Source organism: Macaca fascicularis, chromosome 6, assembly GCF_037993035.2.
Source record: "Macaca fascicularis isolate 582-1 chromosome 6, T2T-MFA8v1.1".
Taxonomy (NCBI): Eukaryota; Metazoa; Chordata; class Mammalia; order Primates; family Cercopithecidae; genus Macaca; species Macaca fascicularis.
Window position 1 is genome coordinate 44,126,269 of NC_088380.1, and position 14,669 is coordinate 44,140,937.

At 37.4% G+C, this 14,669-nt stretch overlaps 1 protein-coding gene across 5 annotated transcripts in view; it reads left to right on the forward strand.

Annotated features, from left to right (window-relative positions):
* NNT (nicotinamide nucleotide transhydrogenase) overlaps window positions 1–14,129 on the forward strand; it is a 99,686-nt gene extending 85,557 nt beyond the window's left edge. For all 5 annotated transcript variants that reach the window (XM_005556851.4, XM_005556853.4, XM_005556854.4 and 2 more), the window contains 3 exons: window positions 8,762–8,880; window positions 11,257–11,372; window positions 12,893–14,129. In XM_005556851.4, coding sequence (XP_005556908.1) covers window positions 8,762–8,880; window positions 11,257–11,372; window positions 12,893–13,042 — 385 coding nt within the window. In that variant the 3' untranslated portion in view covers window positions 13,043–14,129. The remainder of the gene's footprint in view (window positions 1–8,761; window positions 8,881–11,256; window positions 11,373–12,892) is intronic.
* Window positions 14,130–14,669: the final 540 nt, after the last annotated feature.

A 14,669-nucleotide genomic window follows, 5' to 3' on the forward strand; every position in this document is an offset into this window, starting at 1 on the left:
GTCTTTAATTTATTCTCACTTAAGTAAAACTGTCAACAACCCACTGAAGGAAGAGATGCTGGATTCCTTTTAAAATAATCTTGGAGTATTAATAGTTCATTCTGTGCAGTTCATTTTTACTTGCTATCAGTGCTAATAAAAAATACCTATTTAGTGTTTGTCTCCCATTCCTGACATAAAAAAGCTTATAAAGCCCTTGGAATTTCCTGTTGGGGACGTCTTTTGTTATTCACAACAAACCCTGTCAACTATACCTGAGTTTATGCTATTAAAGTGAATTTGGCTAGTTAGGGCTAGCCCCATAGCTTCAGGAAGGGGCTAGTTGCCAGAGGTAAAGAACATGTGACTAGAGGGTTGAATCTTTCAGCCCTACCTAGATGGAAAATTATAGAAACAGGAGTTCTTTTTTTAACTTTTATTTTAGGTTCAGGGGTACATGTGCAGGTTTGTTATATAGGTAAACTCATCTCAAAGGGTTTGTTGTATAGATTATTTCATCACCCAGGTTTTAAACCTAGTACCCAATAGTTATTTTTGTTGGATCCCTTCCCTCCTCCCTTCTTCTACCCTCAAGTAGGCCCCAGTGTGTTCTTCCCCTCTTTTGTCCATGAGTTCTCATCATTTAGCTCCCACTTATAAATGAGAACATCTGGCATTTGGTTTACTGTTCCTGTGTTAGTTTGCTAAGGATAGTGGCCTCTAGCTCTATCCGTGTTCCCATAAAATACATTATCTTATTCTTTTTTGTGGCTGTATGTGTACCAACATTTTCTTTATCCAATCTCTCATTGATGGGCATTTAGGTTAATTTCATGTCTTTGCTATTGTGAATAGTGCTGCAGTGAACATTTGCATGCATGTGTTTTTTATAGTAGAATGGTTTATATTCCTTTGGGTATATACCAGTAATGAGATTGCTGGGTCAAATGGTTGTTCTGTGTATAGTTCTTTGAGGAATTGCTATACTGTTTTCCACAATTGTTGAACTAACCTACAATCCCACCAACAGTGTATAAGCATTCCCTTTTCTCTGCGATCTTGCCAGGATCTGTTGTTTTTTGACTTTTTAGTAATAGCCGTTCTGATTGATGTGAGATGGTATCTCATTGTGGTTTTGACTTGAATTTCTCTAATGGTCAGTGATGTTGATTTTTTTTCATATGATTATTGGCCATATGTATGTCTTCTTTCGAAAAGTGTCTGTTCATGTCCTTTGCCCACTTTTAATGTGGTTGTTTGTTTTTTTTGTTTGTAAATTTGTTTAAGTTCCTTATAGATGCTGGATATTAGGCTTTTATTAGATGCGTAGTTTGTAAACATTTTCTCCCATTCTGTAAGCTGTCTCTTTGTTGATAGTTTCTTTTGCTGTGCAGAAATTCTTTAGTTTAATTATATCCTATTTATCAATTTCTGCTTTTGTTGAATTGCTTTTTGTGTCTTCATTATGAAATATTTGCCTGCTCCTATCTCTAGAATGGTATTGGCTAGGTTGTCTTCCAGGATTTTTATAGTTTGGGATTTTACATTTAAGTCTTTAATCCATCTTGAGTTAATTTTTGGATATGGCACAAGGAAGGGGTCCAGCTTCAATCTTCTGTGTATGGTTAGTTATCCCAGCACCATTTATTGAATAGGGAGTCCTTTCCCCGTGGCTTGATTTTGTCAGCTTTGTTGAAGATCAGATGGTCATAGTTATGTGACCTTATTTCTGGGGTCTCTATTCTGTTTCATTGGTCTGTGTGTCTGTTTTTGTACCAGTTTTTGTACCAGTACCATGCTACCTGACTTCAAACTATATTACAGGGCTGTAGTATATAGTTTTAGAATATAGTTTTAGAATATAGTTTTACTACTACTATATAGTTTTAGAATATAGTTTTACTACAGCCCTGTAATATAGTTTGAAGTCAGGTAGCATGGTACTGGTACAACTTTGCTCTTTTTGCTTAAGATTGCCTTGGCTATTGGGGCTCTTTTCTGGTTCCATATGAATTTTAAAATAGTTTTTTCTATTAGTTTTATAATAATTTCTAATAGTTTTCCAGTTCATTCTGTAAAGAATATCATTGGTAGTTTGATAGGAATAGCACTGAATCTGTAAATCACTTTGGGCAGTATGACCACTTTAGTGATATTGATTCTTCCTAACCATGAGCATGGAATGTTTTTCCTTTTTTTTGTGTCATCTCTGATTTCGTTGAACACTGTTTTGTAATTCTCATTGTAGAGATCTTTCGCTTCCCTGATTAGCTGTATTCCTAGCTATTTTATTATTTTTGTGACACTTGTGAATGGGGTTATGTTCCTGATTTGGCCAGGGTTGGCTGTTGTTTGTATATAGGAATGCTAGTGATTTTTATACATTTATTTTGTATCCTAAAAGTTTGCTGAAGTTGTTTATCAGCTGAAGGTGCTTTGGGGCCAAGACTGTGGGGTTTGCTAGGTATAAAATCATGTCATCTCCAAACAAGGATAGTTTGACTTCCTCTTTTCCTATTTGGATGCTCTTTATTTCTTTCTCTTGCCTGATTGCTCTGGCAAAGACTCTTATTACTATGTTGAATAGGAGTGGTGAGAAGAGGGCACCCTTGTATTATGCTGGTTTTCAAAGAGAATGCTTCCTGCTTCTGCACATTCAGTATAATGTTGGCCATGGGTTGGTCATAGATGGCTCTTACTATTTTGAGGTATGTTCCTTTAATACCTAGTTTAGTGAGAGTTTTTAACATGAAGGGTTATTGAGTTTTATTGAAAGCATTTTCTGCATCTATTGAGATAATCATGTGGTTTCTGTCTTTAGTTCTGTTTGTGTGATGAATCACACTTACTGATTTGCATATGTTGAACTGGCCTTGCATCCCTGGGATGAAGCCTACTTGATTGTGGTGTATTAGCTTTTTGATGTGCTGCTGGATTCAGTTTGCAGGTATTTTGTTGAGGATTTTTGCATCAATGTTCATCAACGATAAAGTCTGTGTGTGTGTGTGTGTATGTTTATGTGTGTGTGTGTGTCTGACAGATTTTGGTGTCAGAATGATGCTGGCCTTATAGAATGAGTTGGGGAGGGGTCTCTCCTCCTCGGTTTTTTCGAATCATTTCTGTAGGAATGGTACCAGCTCTTCTTTGTACATCTGGTAGATTTGAGCTGCCAATTCATCAGATCCTGGGCTTTATTTTGTTTGGTAGACTATTTATTACTGATTCAATTTCTTTATTGGCCTGTTCAGGGAATCAGTTTCTTCCTGGTTCAGTGGGAGGGTGTATGTGTCCAGGAATGTATTCAACTCTTTTAGATTTTCTAGTTTGTGTGTATAGAGATATTTGATAAGAAAGAATATCTGCACATGCACACGTATGTTTATTGCAGCACTATTTACAATAGCAAAGACTTGGAACCAACCCAAATGTCCATCAGTGACAGACTGGATTAAGAAAATGTGGCACATATACACCATGGAATACTATGCAGCCATAAAAAAGGATGAGTTTGTGTCCTTTGTAGGGACATGGATGCAGCTGGAAACCATCATTCTTCGCAAACTATCGCAAGAACAGAAAACCAAATACTGCATGTTCTCACTCATAGGTGGGAATTTAACAATGAGATCACTTTGACACAGGAAGGGGAATATCACACACTGGGTCCTATTGTGGGGAGCAGGGAGAGGGGAGGGATAGCATTAGGAGGAATACCTAATGTAAATGGCGAGTTAATGAGTGCAGCACACCAACATGGCACATGTATACATATGTAACAAACCTGCACATTGTGCACATGTACCCTAGAACTTAAAGTATAATAATAATAAAAAGAATATCTGTCATTTGATATATTTTTCCTACAATTAAAAGACCTCTAATAGTAGTTTAGGGTCTTCATTATTAGTTTTAAAGATGTAGAAAACTATTTCTCACTTACCTGGGCAAAATAAATGGCCATCTATAGCTCTTTTCAGGTCTTCTTTTCAGGAAAAGGTCAAGTCTTGTGCTCTTTAACCTCTTCCCTGATGTGCCTATATGAAGAGTGGGGAGACCTGGCTTGGCAGCAGTTCATGTGAAAAATAACAACGCACCTTAAATGATCATAATTTTTGTGTGAGGCGGCATTGTGTTGTGGTGGCCATAAATGCTAATACAGACTTAGGCTTTATCAATGAAAGATGTGAGGATATGGTTTTCTTACTGCACCTTATGCATCTAGATCATGTCTAGCACACTGTATTCACTTTGAGGGACTGAGACTGAAGCTGGGCATTGACAATATAGGATACAGATGACTAGGACAGCAGTAGGTCAGGAAGTCTGTCATTCATTAAATATTTGAAAGGACTGAGGGTGTTTTGCTTAGGAGGAATCCAAGGTACATTAGTCCATTTTTGTGCTGCTGATAAAGACATACATGAGATTGGGCAATTCACAAAAGAAGGAGGTTTAATGGACTTGCAGTTCCACATGGGTGGGAAGGCCTCACAATCATGGCAGAAGGCAAGGAGGAGCAAGTCACATCTTACATGGATGGTAGCAAGCCAGAACAAGAGAGCTTGTGCAGGGAAACTCCTTCTAATAAAACCATCAGGTCTCGTGAGACTTATTCACTGTTATGAGAACAGCACAGAAAAGACCTGCCCCCATGATTCAGTTACCTCCCACTGGGGCCCTCCCACAACACGTGGGAATTCAAGGTGAGATTTCGGTAGAGACACAGCCAAACTGTATCATTCCACCTCTGGCCCCTCCCAAATCTCATATCCTCACATTTCAAAACCAATCATGCCTTCCCTATCATCCCCCAAAGTATTAACTCATTTCAACATTAACTCAAAAGTCCACAGTCCAAAGTCTCATAGGAGACAAGGCAAGTCCCTTCTGCCTATGAGCCTGTAAAATCAAAAGCAAGTTAGTTACTTAGATACAATTGGGTAAATACACCCATTTCAAATGGGAGAAATTGGCCAAAACAAAGGGACTACAGGCCCCATGCAAATTTGAAATCCAGTGGGGCAGTCAAATCTTAAAGCTCAAAAAATGATCTCCTTTGACTCCATGCCTCACATCCAGCTTACAATGATACAAAAGATGGGTTCCCATGGTCTTGGGCAGCTCTGCCCCTGTGGCTTTACAGGGTACAGCCTCCCTCCTGGCTGCTTTCATGGACTGGCATTGAGTTTCTGCAGATTTTCCAGGTGCGTGGTGCAAGCTGTTGGTGGATCTACCGTTCTAGGGTCTGGAGGATGGTGACCCTCTTCTCACAGCTCCACTAGGTGATGCCTGAGTAGAGACTTTATGTGGGTGATCCAGCCCCACATTTTCCTTCTGCACTGCCCTAGCGGAGGTTCTGTATGAGGGCCCCACCCCCACAGCAAACTTCTGCCTGGGCACCCAGGTGTTTCTATGCATCTTCTGAAATCTAGGCGGAGGATACCAAACCTCGATTCTTGACTTCTGTGCACACATAGGCTCAACATCACGTGGAATCTACCAAGGCTTGGGGCTTCCACCCTCTGAAGCAACAGCCCAAGCTATACCTTGGCCCCTTTTAGTCATGACTCAAGCGACTAGGACACAGGGCACCAAGTCCCTACACTGCACACAGCAGAGGGACCCTGGGCCTGGCACATGAAACCATTTTTTCCTCCTAAACCTCTGGGCCTTTGATGGGAGGGGCTGCTGCAAAGGTCTCTGACATGCCCTGGAGACATTTTCCCCATGGCCTTGGGGATTAACATTAGGCTCCTCATTACTTATGTAAGTTTCTATAGCTGGCTTGAATTTCTCCTCAGAAAATGGGATTTTTCTTTTCTATCACATTGTCAGGCTGCAAATTTTCCAAACTTTTATGCTGTGTTTGCTTTCTAAAACTGAATGCCTTTAACAGCACCCAAGTCAGCTCTTGAATGATATGCTGCTCAGAAATTTCTTCTGTGAGATATTCTAAATTATCTTGCTCAAGTTCAAAGTTCTGCACACCTCTAGGGCAGGGGTAAAATGCCATCATTCTCTTTGCTAAAACATAACAAGAGTCACCTTTGCCCTAGTTCCCAACAAGTTCCTCATCTCCATCTGAGACCACCTCAGCCTGGATTTCATTGTCCATAACATTATCAGCATTTTGATCAAAGCTGTTCAACAAGTCTCTGGGGAGTTCCAAACTTTCCCACATTCTCCTGCCTTCTTCTGAGCCCTCTAAACTGTTCCAACCTCTGCCAGTTACCCAGTTCCAAAGTTGCTTCCACATTTTTGGGTATCTTTTCAACAGTACCCTACTCCCGGTACCAGTTTACTATATTAGTCCATTTTCATGCTGCTGATAAAGACATACCTGAGACTGGGCAATTTATATAAGAAGGAGGTTTAATGGACTTACAGTTTCACATGGCTGGGAAGGTCTCACATTCATGGTGGAAGGCAAGGAGGAGCAAGTCACATCTTACGTGGATGGTGGCAGGCAAAAAAAGGAGAGCTTGTGCAGGAAAACTCCTTCTTATAAAATCATCAGGTCTTGTGAAACTTATTCACTATCATGAGACCAGCATGGGAAAAGATCTGCCCCCATGATTCGATTACCTTCCACCAGGTCCCTTCTACAACACATGGGAATCAAGATGAGATTTGAGTGGGAACACAGCCAAACCATATCACTAGGATAGCTGGCAGGAATCTGCAAATGAAAGAGGTTGTAGATTCATTATGGTTCCAGATGGCACAACTACAGACCTTGGAAAACAATGAGATGGAGTTTCTCTTTGGGTATATATATACCCAAGAGATTATATATATATACACACATAATTTATTTATCTCTGGCTTAATATGTATATATTATATATTACATAATATATATTAAGACTGAATATATTAATATATGAATATATATATGGCAAATCCTCAAATAATGTCATTTTTTTCAGTATCATTTTGTTACCACTTTGATGAGAAAAAAAAAATCAATTCCCAGCTGGGGCTATTGTCACTGTGGGGTCTGCACATTCTCACCATGCCTGCATGGGTTTTCTCTGGATTCTCTGCTTTCCTCTCATATCTCAAAGACGTTCATGTTAAGTGAATTGGTGTGTCTACGTGGTCCCAGTCTGAGTGAGTGTGGGTGTCTGGGAGTGCACACTGCAATGATATGGTGTCCTGTCCGGATCTGATTCCTGCCTTGGGTAAATAATTACCGTATTTGATCTTATTAACTTTCCTAACTGTATGTATAGCTCACATTTATTTCAATGTTTACTATTAGAAATGTTTTGGTTTTTATTTAGAAGTTTGGGGATACTTTTGTGGCCAGAAATATGCTGTAGGAACTTAACTCTTGTTTATATCAATTAGCCTAGAGTAAAATTGGTTTCATTATATCTTGTTTCACTTAAAGTTGCACTTTCTAAAAATTTGCACTTTCTAAGAACTTATGGATAAGTGAGGACTTACTGTATATGAATGAATATATTACTATATGAATATATATGCATACATACACAATATACACATACTTGCACACACACATATGTGTGTGTGTCTGTGTATATATATATGTAGTCTAGTAATGGATTAGACCTTAGAAGGGTCACTGAAGGTATTTAAGCTGAGGCTGGATGGATCTCTTCCAAGAGATAGTATAAACTGCATTTCTTTTTGGACTCATTCATTCATTAATTCATTCACTTCTTATGGAGCCTTTTCTATGTGCCACACACTGCTCCTAGTACTGTGGAGACAGATAAATACTGGGCAAGAAGTTGGATTAAAAAACTTTAAAGACCTTATTATATCTGTGGTCAAAAGAAGTTGCTTGATGCTTTGGCGTCCTTTACCCTAAGTGTAGAGCTCTGCTTGTGTATTACCCACTCTGTGTTTTAGATGCTCCTGTGTGTTCCCATCACATGTCTTCTGTGATGTAGAGTAGTACTTTATATCATTCTCTGAGTAGCTGTAGACTTTAACATCGTGTGTATGACAATATTTTACCTCCCTACCTTTTTTGTTTTGCTTGCGACAAAGTCTTGCTCTGTCACCCAGGCTGGAGTGCAGTGGCACGATCTTAGCTCATGGCAATCTCCTCCTCCTGGGTTCAAGCGATTCTCCTGCCTCAGCCTCCTGAGTAGCTGGGATTACAGGCACCTGCCATTGTGCCTGGCTAATTTTTGTATTTTTAGTAGAGATGGGGTTTTGCTATGTTGGCTAGGCTGGTCTTGAACTCCTGACCTCAAGTGATCTGCCCATCTTGGCCTTCCAAAGTGCTGGGATTACAGGCATGAGCCACCGTGCCCAGTCATCTCCCTACCTTTGAACAAAGAGGTTAAAGTTGAATGTGAAGTCAGCTTTTGATAGAATAATGTTGATTTTTCATGGGAAACATTTAATTCCAGGCTAGGTGAATAGGTTTTTAAAGATTCAATATTTACCAGAAAGTATGAGAGAACACAATGCTTTTTAAATGTAAGGTGATATTACTTATTAACATTATTGGAAGTTCACTGCACTACAAGCGTATATGGAAGAGTCTGGCTCCAAAGTTATGCTTTTATTTTTCTGAGGAAAGTTATAGTTTCTCCACACTAAGATACCGAATCTTCAACTTCAATATTTGTAAATTGACTATATATCTGGACTACTTCTGTTTCATTCTGTAGAGATCAGATAGTATCAGAAAAAAGCAGAGGTGCAAAGAACAAAGTGTGCAGATTTAGAGGTGATATTGGGGTCTCTGTACATTATGTCCTGTCAAGTAAAGCCAGCTGTTCATTTGTTTCATGTCTAGGTTTGGAATTCACCCAGTTGCAGGCCGCATGCCTGGTCAGCTTAATGTGCTGCTGGCTGAGGCTGGAGTGCCATATGATATTGTGTTGGAAATGGATGAGATCAACCATGATTTTCCAGGTAAGTGATGGGGGCAATGGTGAAGTTTAAATATTCTTACTATGAATAAAGCAGTGCAGATTTGGGATATAAATTGTAGATTAAGTGAAGACTGACTAGTCAGATGAAAAAGAACTTATACCTGGTAGATATTCAGTTGAAATTAAATAAGTGAAAGATAGTGTTGAATAAGATACAAAAGATTCATAAACAGCACAGGTAAATTTTTCTCCCCTGTGAAGAACTGAAGGATGGTGAAAACCTTGGGGTGTAGTGTAGAAATACTGAAGACTGGGGATCTGGGCAGACCTGGCTTTTGAATCCAGATCCTGATTCTCAGCAGCTTGTTACTCAACCTCAGGCTCTTCATTCATGAGTGCTTCTGTTGACAATTTAGTGTCTGATTCTTGCCAGTCTCTGAAATTTTACTGGTTTCCGATTGTACTAATGTATGACTGGTGAAGTAGTTTTCTCTTTCTTTTCTTTTTAAAAAGTACTAGAATTTCCCTAGATAAAGTGCTGTACTTTATAGCTGTCATAGGGTAGATGTTGAATGGTAATGACATTTGGCCCAAGCCTATGCTTGTTAAAATTAAACCATTTCCCCCTGGCAAATATCCACTGTAAACTTAAAAAATGCTGTTTATTAGAAAAAGTAATGAAATTATGTGTATGTCTAGATTCACATGGCATTTTTTGGCAACATTCTAAGGTAGTTTATATTGCAGTTCTTAAAGAGAAAACTTAGGCCATTTTAATTTTATGTCCCTTTCAGATACCATTGTTGTTAAATTATGTGTAACACCAGCCAGTTCCAGGAATTATGGACATGACTTTAATGCAGATTTTGAGACCATTGTCTATTAGACATCAGATTGTATCTCAAGGGGTTATCTTATTTTATTTTTATGTATCTTTTTTTAACTTTTATTGTAGATTCAGGGGTACATGTGCAGGTTTGTTACATGGTTATATTGTGGGATGCTGAGGGTTAGATGTAGTGAGCATAGTACCCCACAATTTTTCAACCCTTGCCCATGTCCCTCCCACCCCATTCTGGTAGTCTTCAGGTTCTATTGTCGCCATATTTATGTCCCTGAGTACCCAGTGTTTCGCTCTCACTTATAAGTGAGAATGTGCGGTATTTGGTTTTCTGTTCCTGTGTTAATTTGCTTAGGATAATGACCTCCAGCTGTTTCCATGTTGCTGGAAAGGACATGATTTCCATCTTTTTTATGGCTGTGTAGTGTTCCACGGTGTATATGTACCACATTTTCTTTATCCAGTGCACTGTTGATTGACACCTAGGTTGATTCTATGTCTTTGCTATTGTGAATAGTGCTGCAATGAACATGCTAGTGAATGTGTCTTTTGGTAGAAAGATTTGTTTTCTTTTGGATATGTACGCAGTAGTGGGATTGCTGGGTCATGTAGGAGTTCTGAGTTCTTTGAGAAATCTCCAAATTGCTTTCCACAGTGGCTGAACTAATTTACGTTTCCACAAACAGTGTGTAAATGTTCCTTTTTCTCCACAGCCTTGCCAGCATCTGTTATTTTTTTTGACTTTTGTTAATAGCCGTTCTCACTGGTGTGAGATAGTAATTTCACTGTGGTTTTGCTTTGCATTTCTCTTATGTTTAGTGATGTTGAACATTTCTTCATGTTTGTTGACCACTTGTATGTCTTCTTTTGAGAAATGTCTGTTCATGTCTTTTGCCGATTTTTAAAATGTGTTTTTTTTTGCTTGTTGAGTTAAGTTCCTTATAGATTCTGGATATTAGACCTCTGTCCAATGCATGCATAATTTGTGAATATTTTCTCTCATTCTGTAGCTTGTCTGTTTACTCTCTTGTTAGTTTCTTTTGCTAGGCAGAAGCTCTTTAGTTTAATTAGGTCTCACTTGTCAATTATTGCATTGTTGCAATTGCTTCTGAGGACTTAGTCATACATTTTTCCCAAGGCTGATGTTCAGAATGGTGTTTCCTAGGTTTTCTTCTTCGATTCTTATAGTTTGAGGTTTAAGTGGTCATTTTAAAGGTTGAAAGTGGAATGCAAATTTCATAAAATCATGTGATACTATAGCAAGATCATTTTGAGATCAAAAAAGGGTTATAAAGTCAGATTAGTTATATTTATTGAGAGGGGAGAAGCATAATAATGCAGGCTGTAGTCAAGATAGTCAAGTTCAAATGCAAAACCTACTGCTTTTTAGCTGTGTGACATTGGCTGAGTTGCTTCACCTCTCTGATAAAGTTCCTTGTAAAGTGCCTGGCACAAGTGTGAATCCTATATTTTTGTTATTGTTATTATAAAGTAAAGATCACTATAATTTGTCTGAAAATATGCAAAAGTGACCCTTTGAGTTTTGTATTCTTTCTTTTTTCTTTTATTATATAGATACTGATTTGGTCCTTGTAATTGGAGCTAATGACACTGTTAATTCAGCAGCTCAAGAAGATCCCAACTCTATTATTGCAGGCATGCCAGTCCTTGAGGTCTGGAAATCAAAGCAGGTAAAGTTTCAGTCTTGTATTTCATTCTGATAATCAAAGGTTACTTAAAATATACACGCAGAACTTTCTTTGATCATTTGATAAGAAATGATGCCTTCTAGGAGGTCCAGGAGTAAGAGCGTGTTTAGGGCCCAGTTTCCTATGTCCAGCTTCTGTCTGTTCTCTGGCCACCAGAGAAACTGAGTGAATACCCTAATCACAAGTAGAACCAGATGAGATTATGTGGGTGGATTAACAAAATCTGTAACCACAGCTGAAAAAAGAGCTGTGAGCTTTTGTAATGAGTCTGGCTAAATTCCAGATTGAGTCCTGTGAAGCAGATGGCTTCCCTCTGGGACAGTGAGTCAGTATCAATTGCCATCATATACCAAGATGAGCATATTTTTTTTCATTTAACTTTCTGAAAGGGAATTTATAAGTTGTTATAGAGTGTCTAGCAGGAAGGTGATTTAGAAATCCAAACAATAACGTGGCATAAGGAAGCAAGCTTCATTCATGTATATTACTTCTGAAAAAGCTAATTGCTAGATTTTAGATAACTCAAAGGCTTGTAAATTTTCCTCTACGTCAGCAGTAGGCACATTTTACCACTACTGAGGCTCCTCTGCATTTAAAAAATCATAATAATGTACATTTCCATTTAATTTTGTTTCTTTTTATTGTAAATGTGGGAGTTTAAAACTTAGTATTTGTGATGAGTGAGTAGACATAAAATATGCTTGTTCATGGGTGTATGAAAAATTGTATCAGTAGTCAATATTTGAGAATTTGTGAAGTGCATTACTATACTAATGCTATAAGAAAAAGAATACATTTGCACTGCTTCTATTTTTTGATAGATTGCATGTCCTAGTAGACTACAGAAAAGCTTTTCATTTCATTAAGAACTGACTTGATATTCAGCAGGACAGCAACATCCATAACTCATGTCATTGTAAATGTCTATAACTTGTCAATATTATACATTGACTTACATCTTCCATTTTGATTTCTAAGAACATTCTGTTAGTTAGTAGCTCTGTTATTGTGAGAAGCTGGATTGCTCTTTGGGCTTTTATCCTAGAACTTTCTGATATACTTTAAAGTCATAGAAAAGAATAACATAGTTTTCCCACTCAACCTCATCTGTTTTAGAATTTGTAGTGCAAACTTATGCACTAAACTTGTTTTCTTTAGCACATTCATAGAAAAATGCTTATTTTGCTGACTAGAAAATGGTGTACATGGTCTTTATAGAGAAAAAAGCACTAGGAAGAAAATAATTGTAATCTTGTCACTCAGAGATAAATTATTAACATGACTTTTTCTCTAATGGATATAAGAATAAGGGCACACTTAAGTATTAAAGTTAATACAATGTAAACATATGTTAAAAATACTTCTTGTGTAAAGTCCCTGCACTAAATAATTAGTAGTGGTACATGCCTTGTTCAAAGGTAGTGAAGAACAATGTTTGTGTGCCTAACATGTCCTAGACAGGTCTGTTAAATACACTATGTCATTTTATCTCTGGTTCTCAGGTGATTGTTATGAAGAGGTCTTTGGGCGTTGGCTATGCTGCAGTGGACAATCCAATCTTCTACAAACCTAACACGGCCATGCTTCTAGGTGATGCTAAGAAAACATGTGATGCGCTCCAGGCGAAAGTTAGAGAATCCTATCAGAAGTAAATATTAAGGATCAAGCTGTTGGCTAATAAAGCCACCTCTGCAGTTGTGGGAACAGGAAAATAAAGTATCAGTATACATGGTGATGTACATCTGTAGCAAAGCTCTTGGAAGAAAAGGAAGACTGAAGAAAGCAAAGCAAATACTGTATAGAGAGATTTTTCAAAAGCAGTGATCCCTCAATTTTAAAAAAGGATTGAAAATTCTAAATGTCTTTCTGTGCATATTTTTTGTGTTAGGAATCAAAAATATTTTATAAAAGGAGAAAGAACAGCCTCATTTTAGATGTAATCCTGTTGGATTTTTTATGCCTCCTCAGTAACGAGAAATGTTTTAAGAAACTAAGTGTTTAGGATTTCAGGACTTAACATTATACATGGCTCTGAAATATCTGACACAATGTAAACATTGCAGGCACCTGCATTTTGTGTTTTTTTTTTCCAACAAATGTGACTAATTTGAAACTTTTATGAACTTCTGAGCTGTCCCCTTGCAATTTAACCACAGTTTGAATTAACCATATCAAATCTGTTTTAATTTTTTAAACTGTACCTCAGAGTCTATATTTCAAGGGCATATTTTCTCACTACTATTTTAATACATTAAAGGACTAAATAATCTTTCAGAGATGCTGGAAACAAATCATTTGCTTTATATGTTTCATTAGAACACCAATGAAACATACAACTTGAAAATTAGTAATAGTTGTATTTTAGAAAATCCCATTTCTAATTGGAGATCTCTTTAATTTCAATCAACTTATAATGTGTAGTACTGTATTAAGTGCACTTGAGTGGAATTCAACATTTGACTAATAAAATGAGTTCATCGTGTTGGCAAGTGATGTAGCAATTATCTCTGGTGACAAAAGAGTAAAATCAAATATTTCTGCCTGTTAAAAATATCAAAGGAAGACCCGCTACTATGAAATAGATGACATTAATCTGTCTTCACTGTTTATAATAGGGATGGATTTTCTTTCAAATCAGTGTATGTTTTGAGGTCTTATGTAATTGAGAGAAATGGTGGCTTTTTTTTGCTACCTCTTTGTTCATCTAAGCACCAGTAAAGATCATGTCTTTTTATACAAGTCTAGATTTTCTTTGTGACTTTGCTACTGTGCCTAAAGCTCTAAATATAGGTGAATGTGTGATGAATACTCAGATTATTTGTCTCTCTATGTAATTAATTTGATACTAAGTTTCTCAAAAAATTATTAACACATGAAAGACAATCTCTAAACCAGAAAAAGAAGTAGTACAAATTTTGTTACTGTAATGCTCGTGTTTAGTGAGTTTAAAACACACAGTATCTTTTGGTTTTATAATCAGTTTCTATTTGGCTGTGCCTGAGATTAAGATCTGTGGGTGTGTGTGGGGGTGTGTGTGTGTGTGTGGTAAAGCAGAAAAGACTTTTTTTAAAGTTTTAAGTGATAAATGCAATTTGTTAATTGATCTTAGGTCACTAGTAAACTCAGGGCTTAATTATATCATGAATATTCCATTAGAAGAAAGTAAACACCATCTTTATTCCTGCCCTTTTCCTTCTCTCAAAGTAGTCATAGCTATATCTAGAAAGAAGCAATTTTGATTTCTTGAAAAGGTAGTTCCTACACTCAGTTTAAACTAAA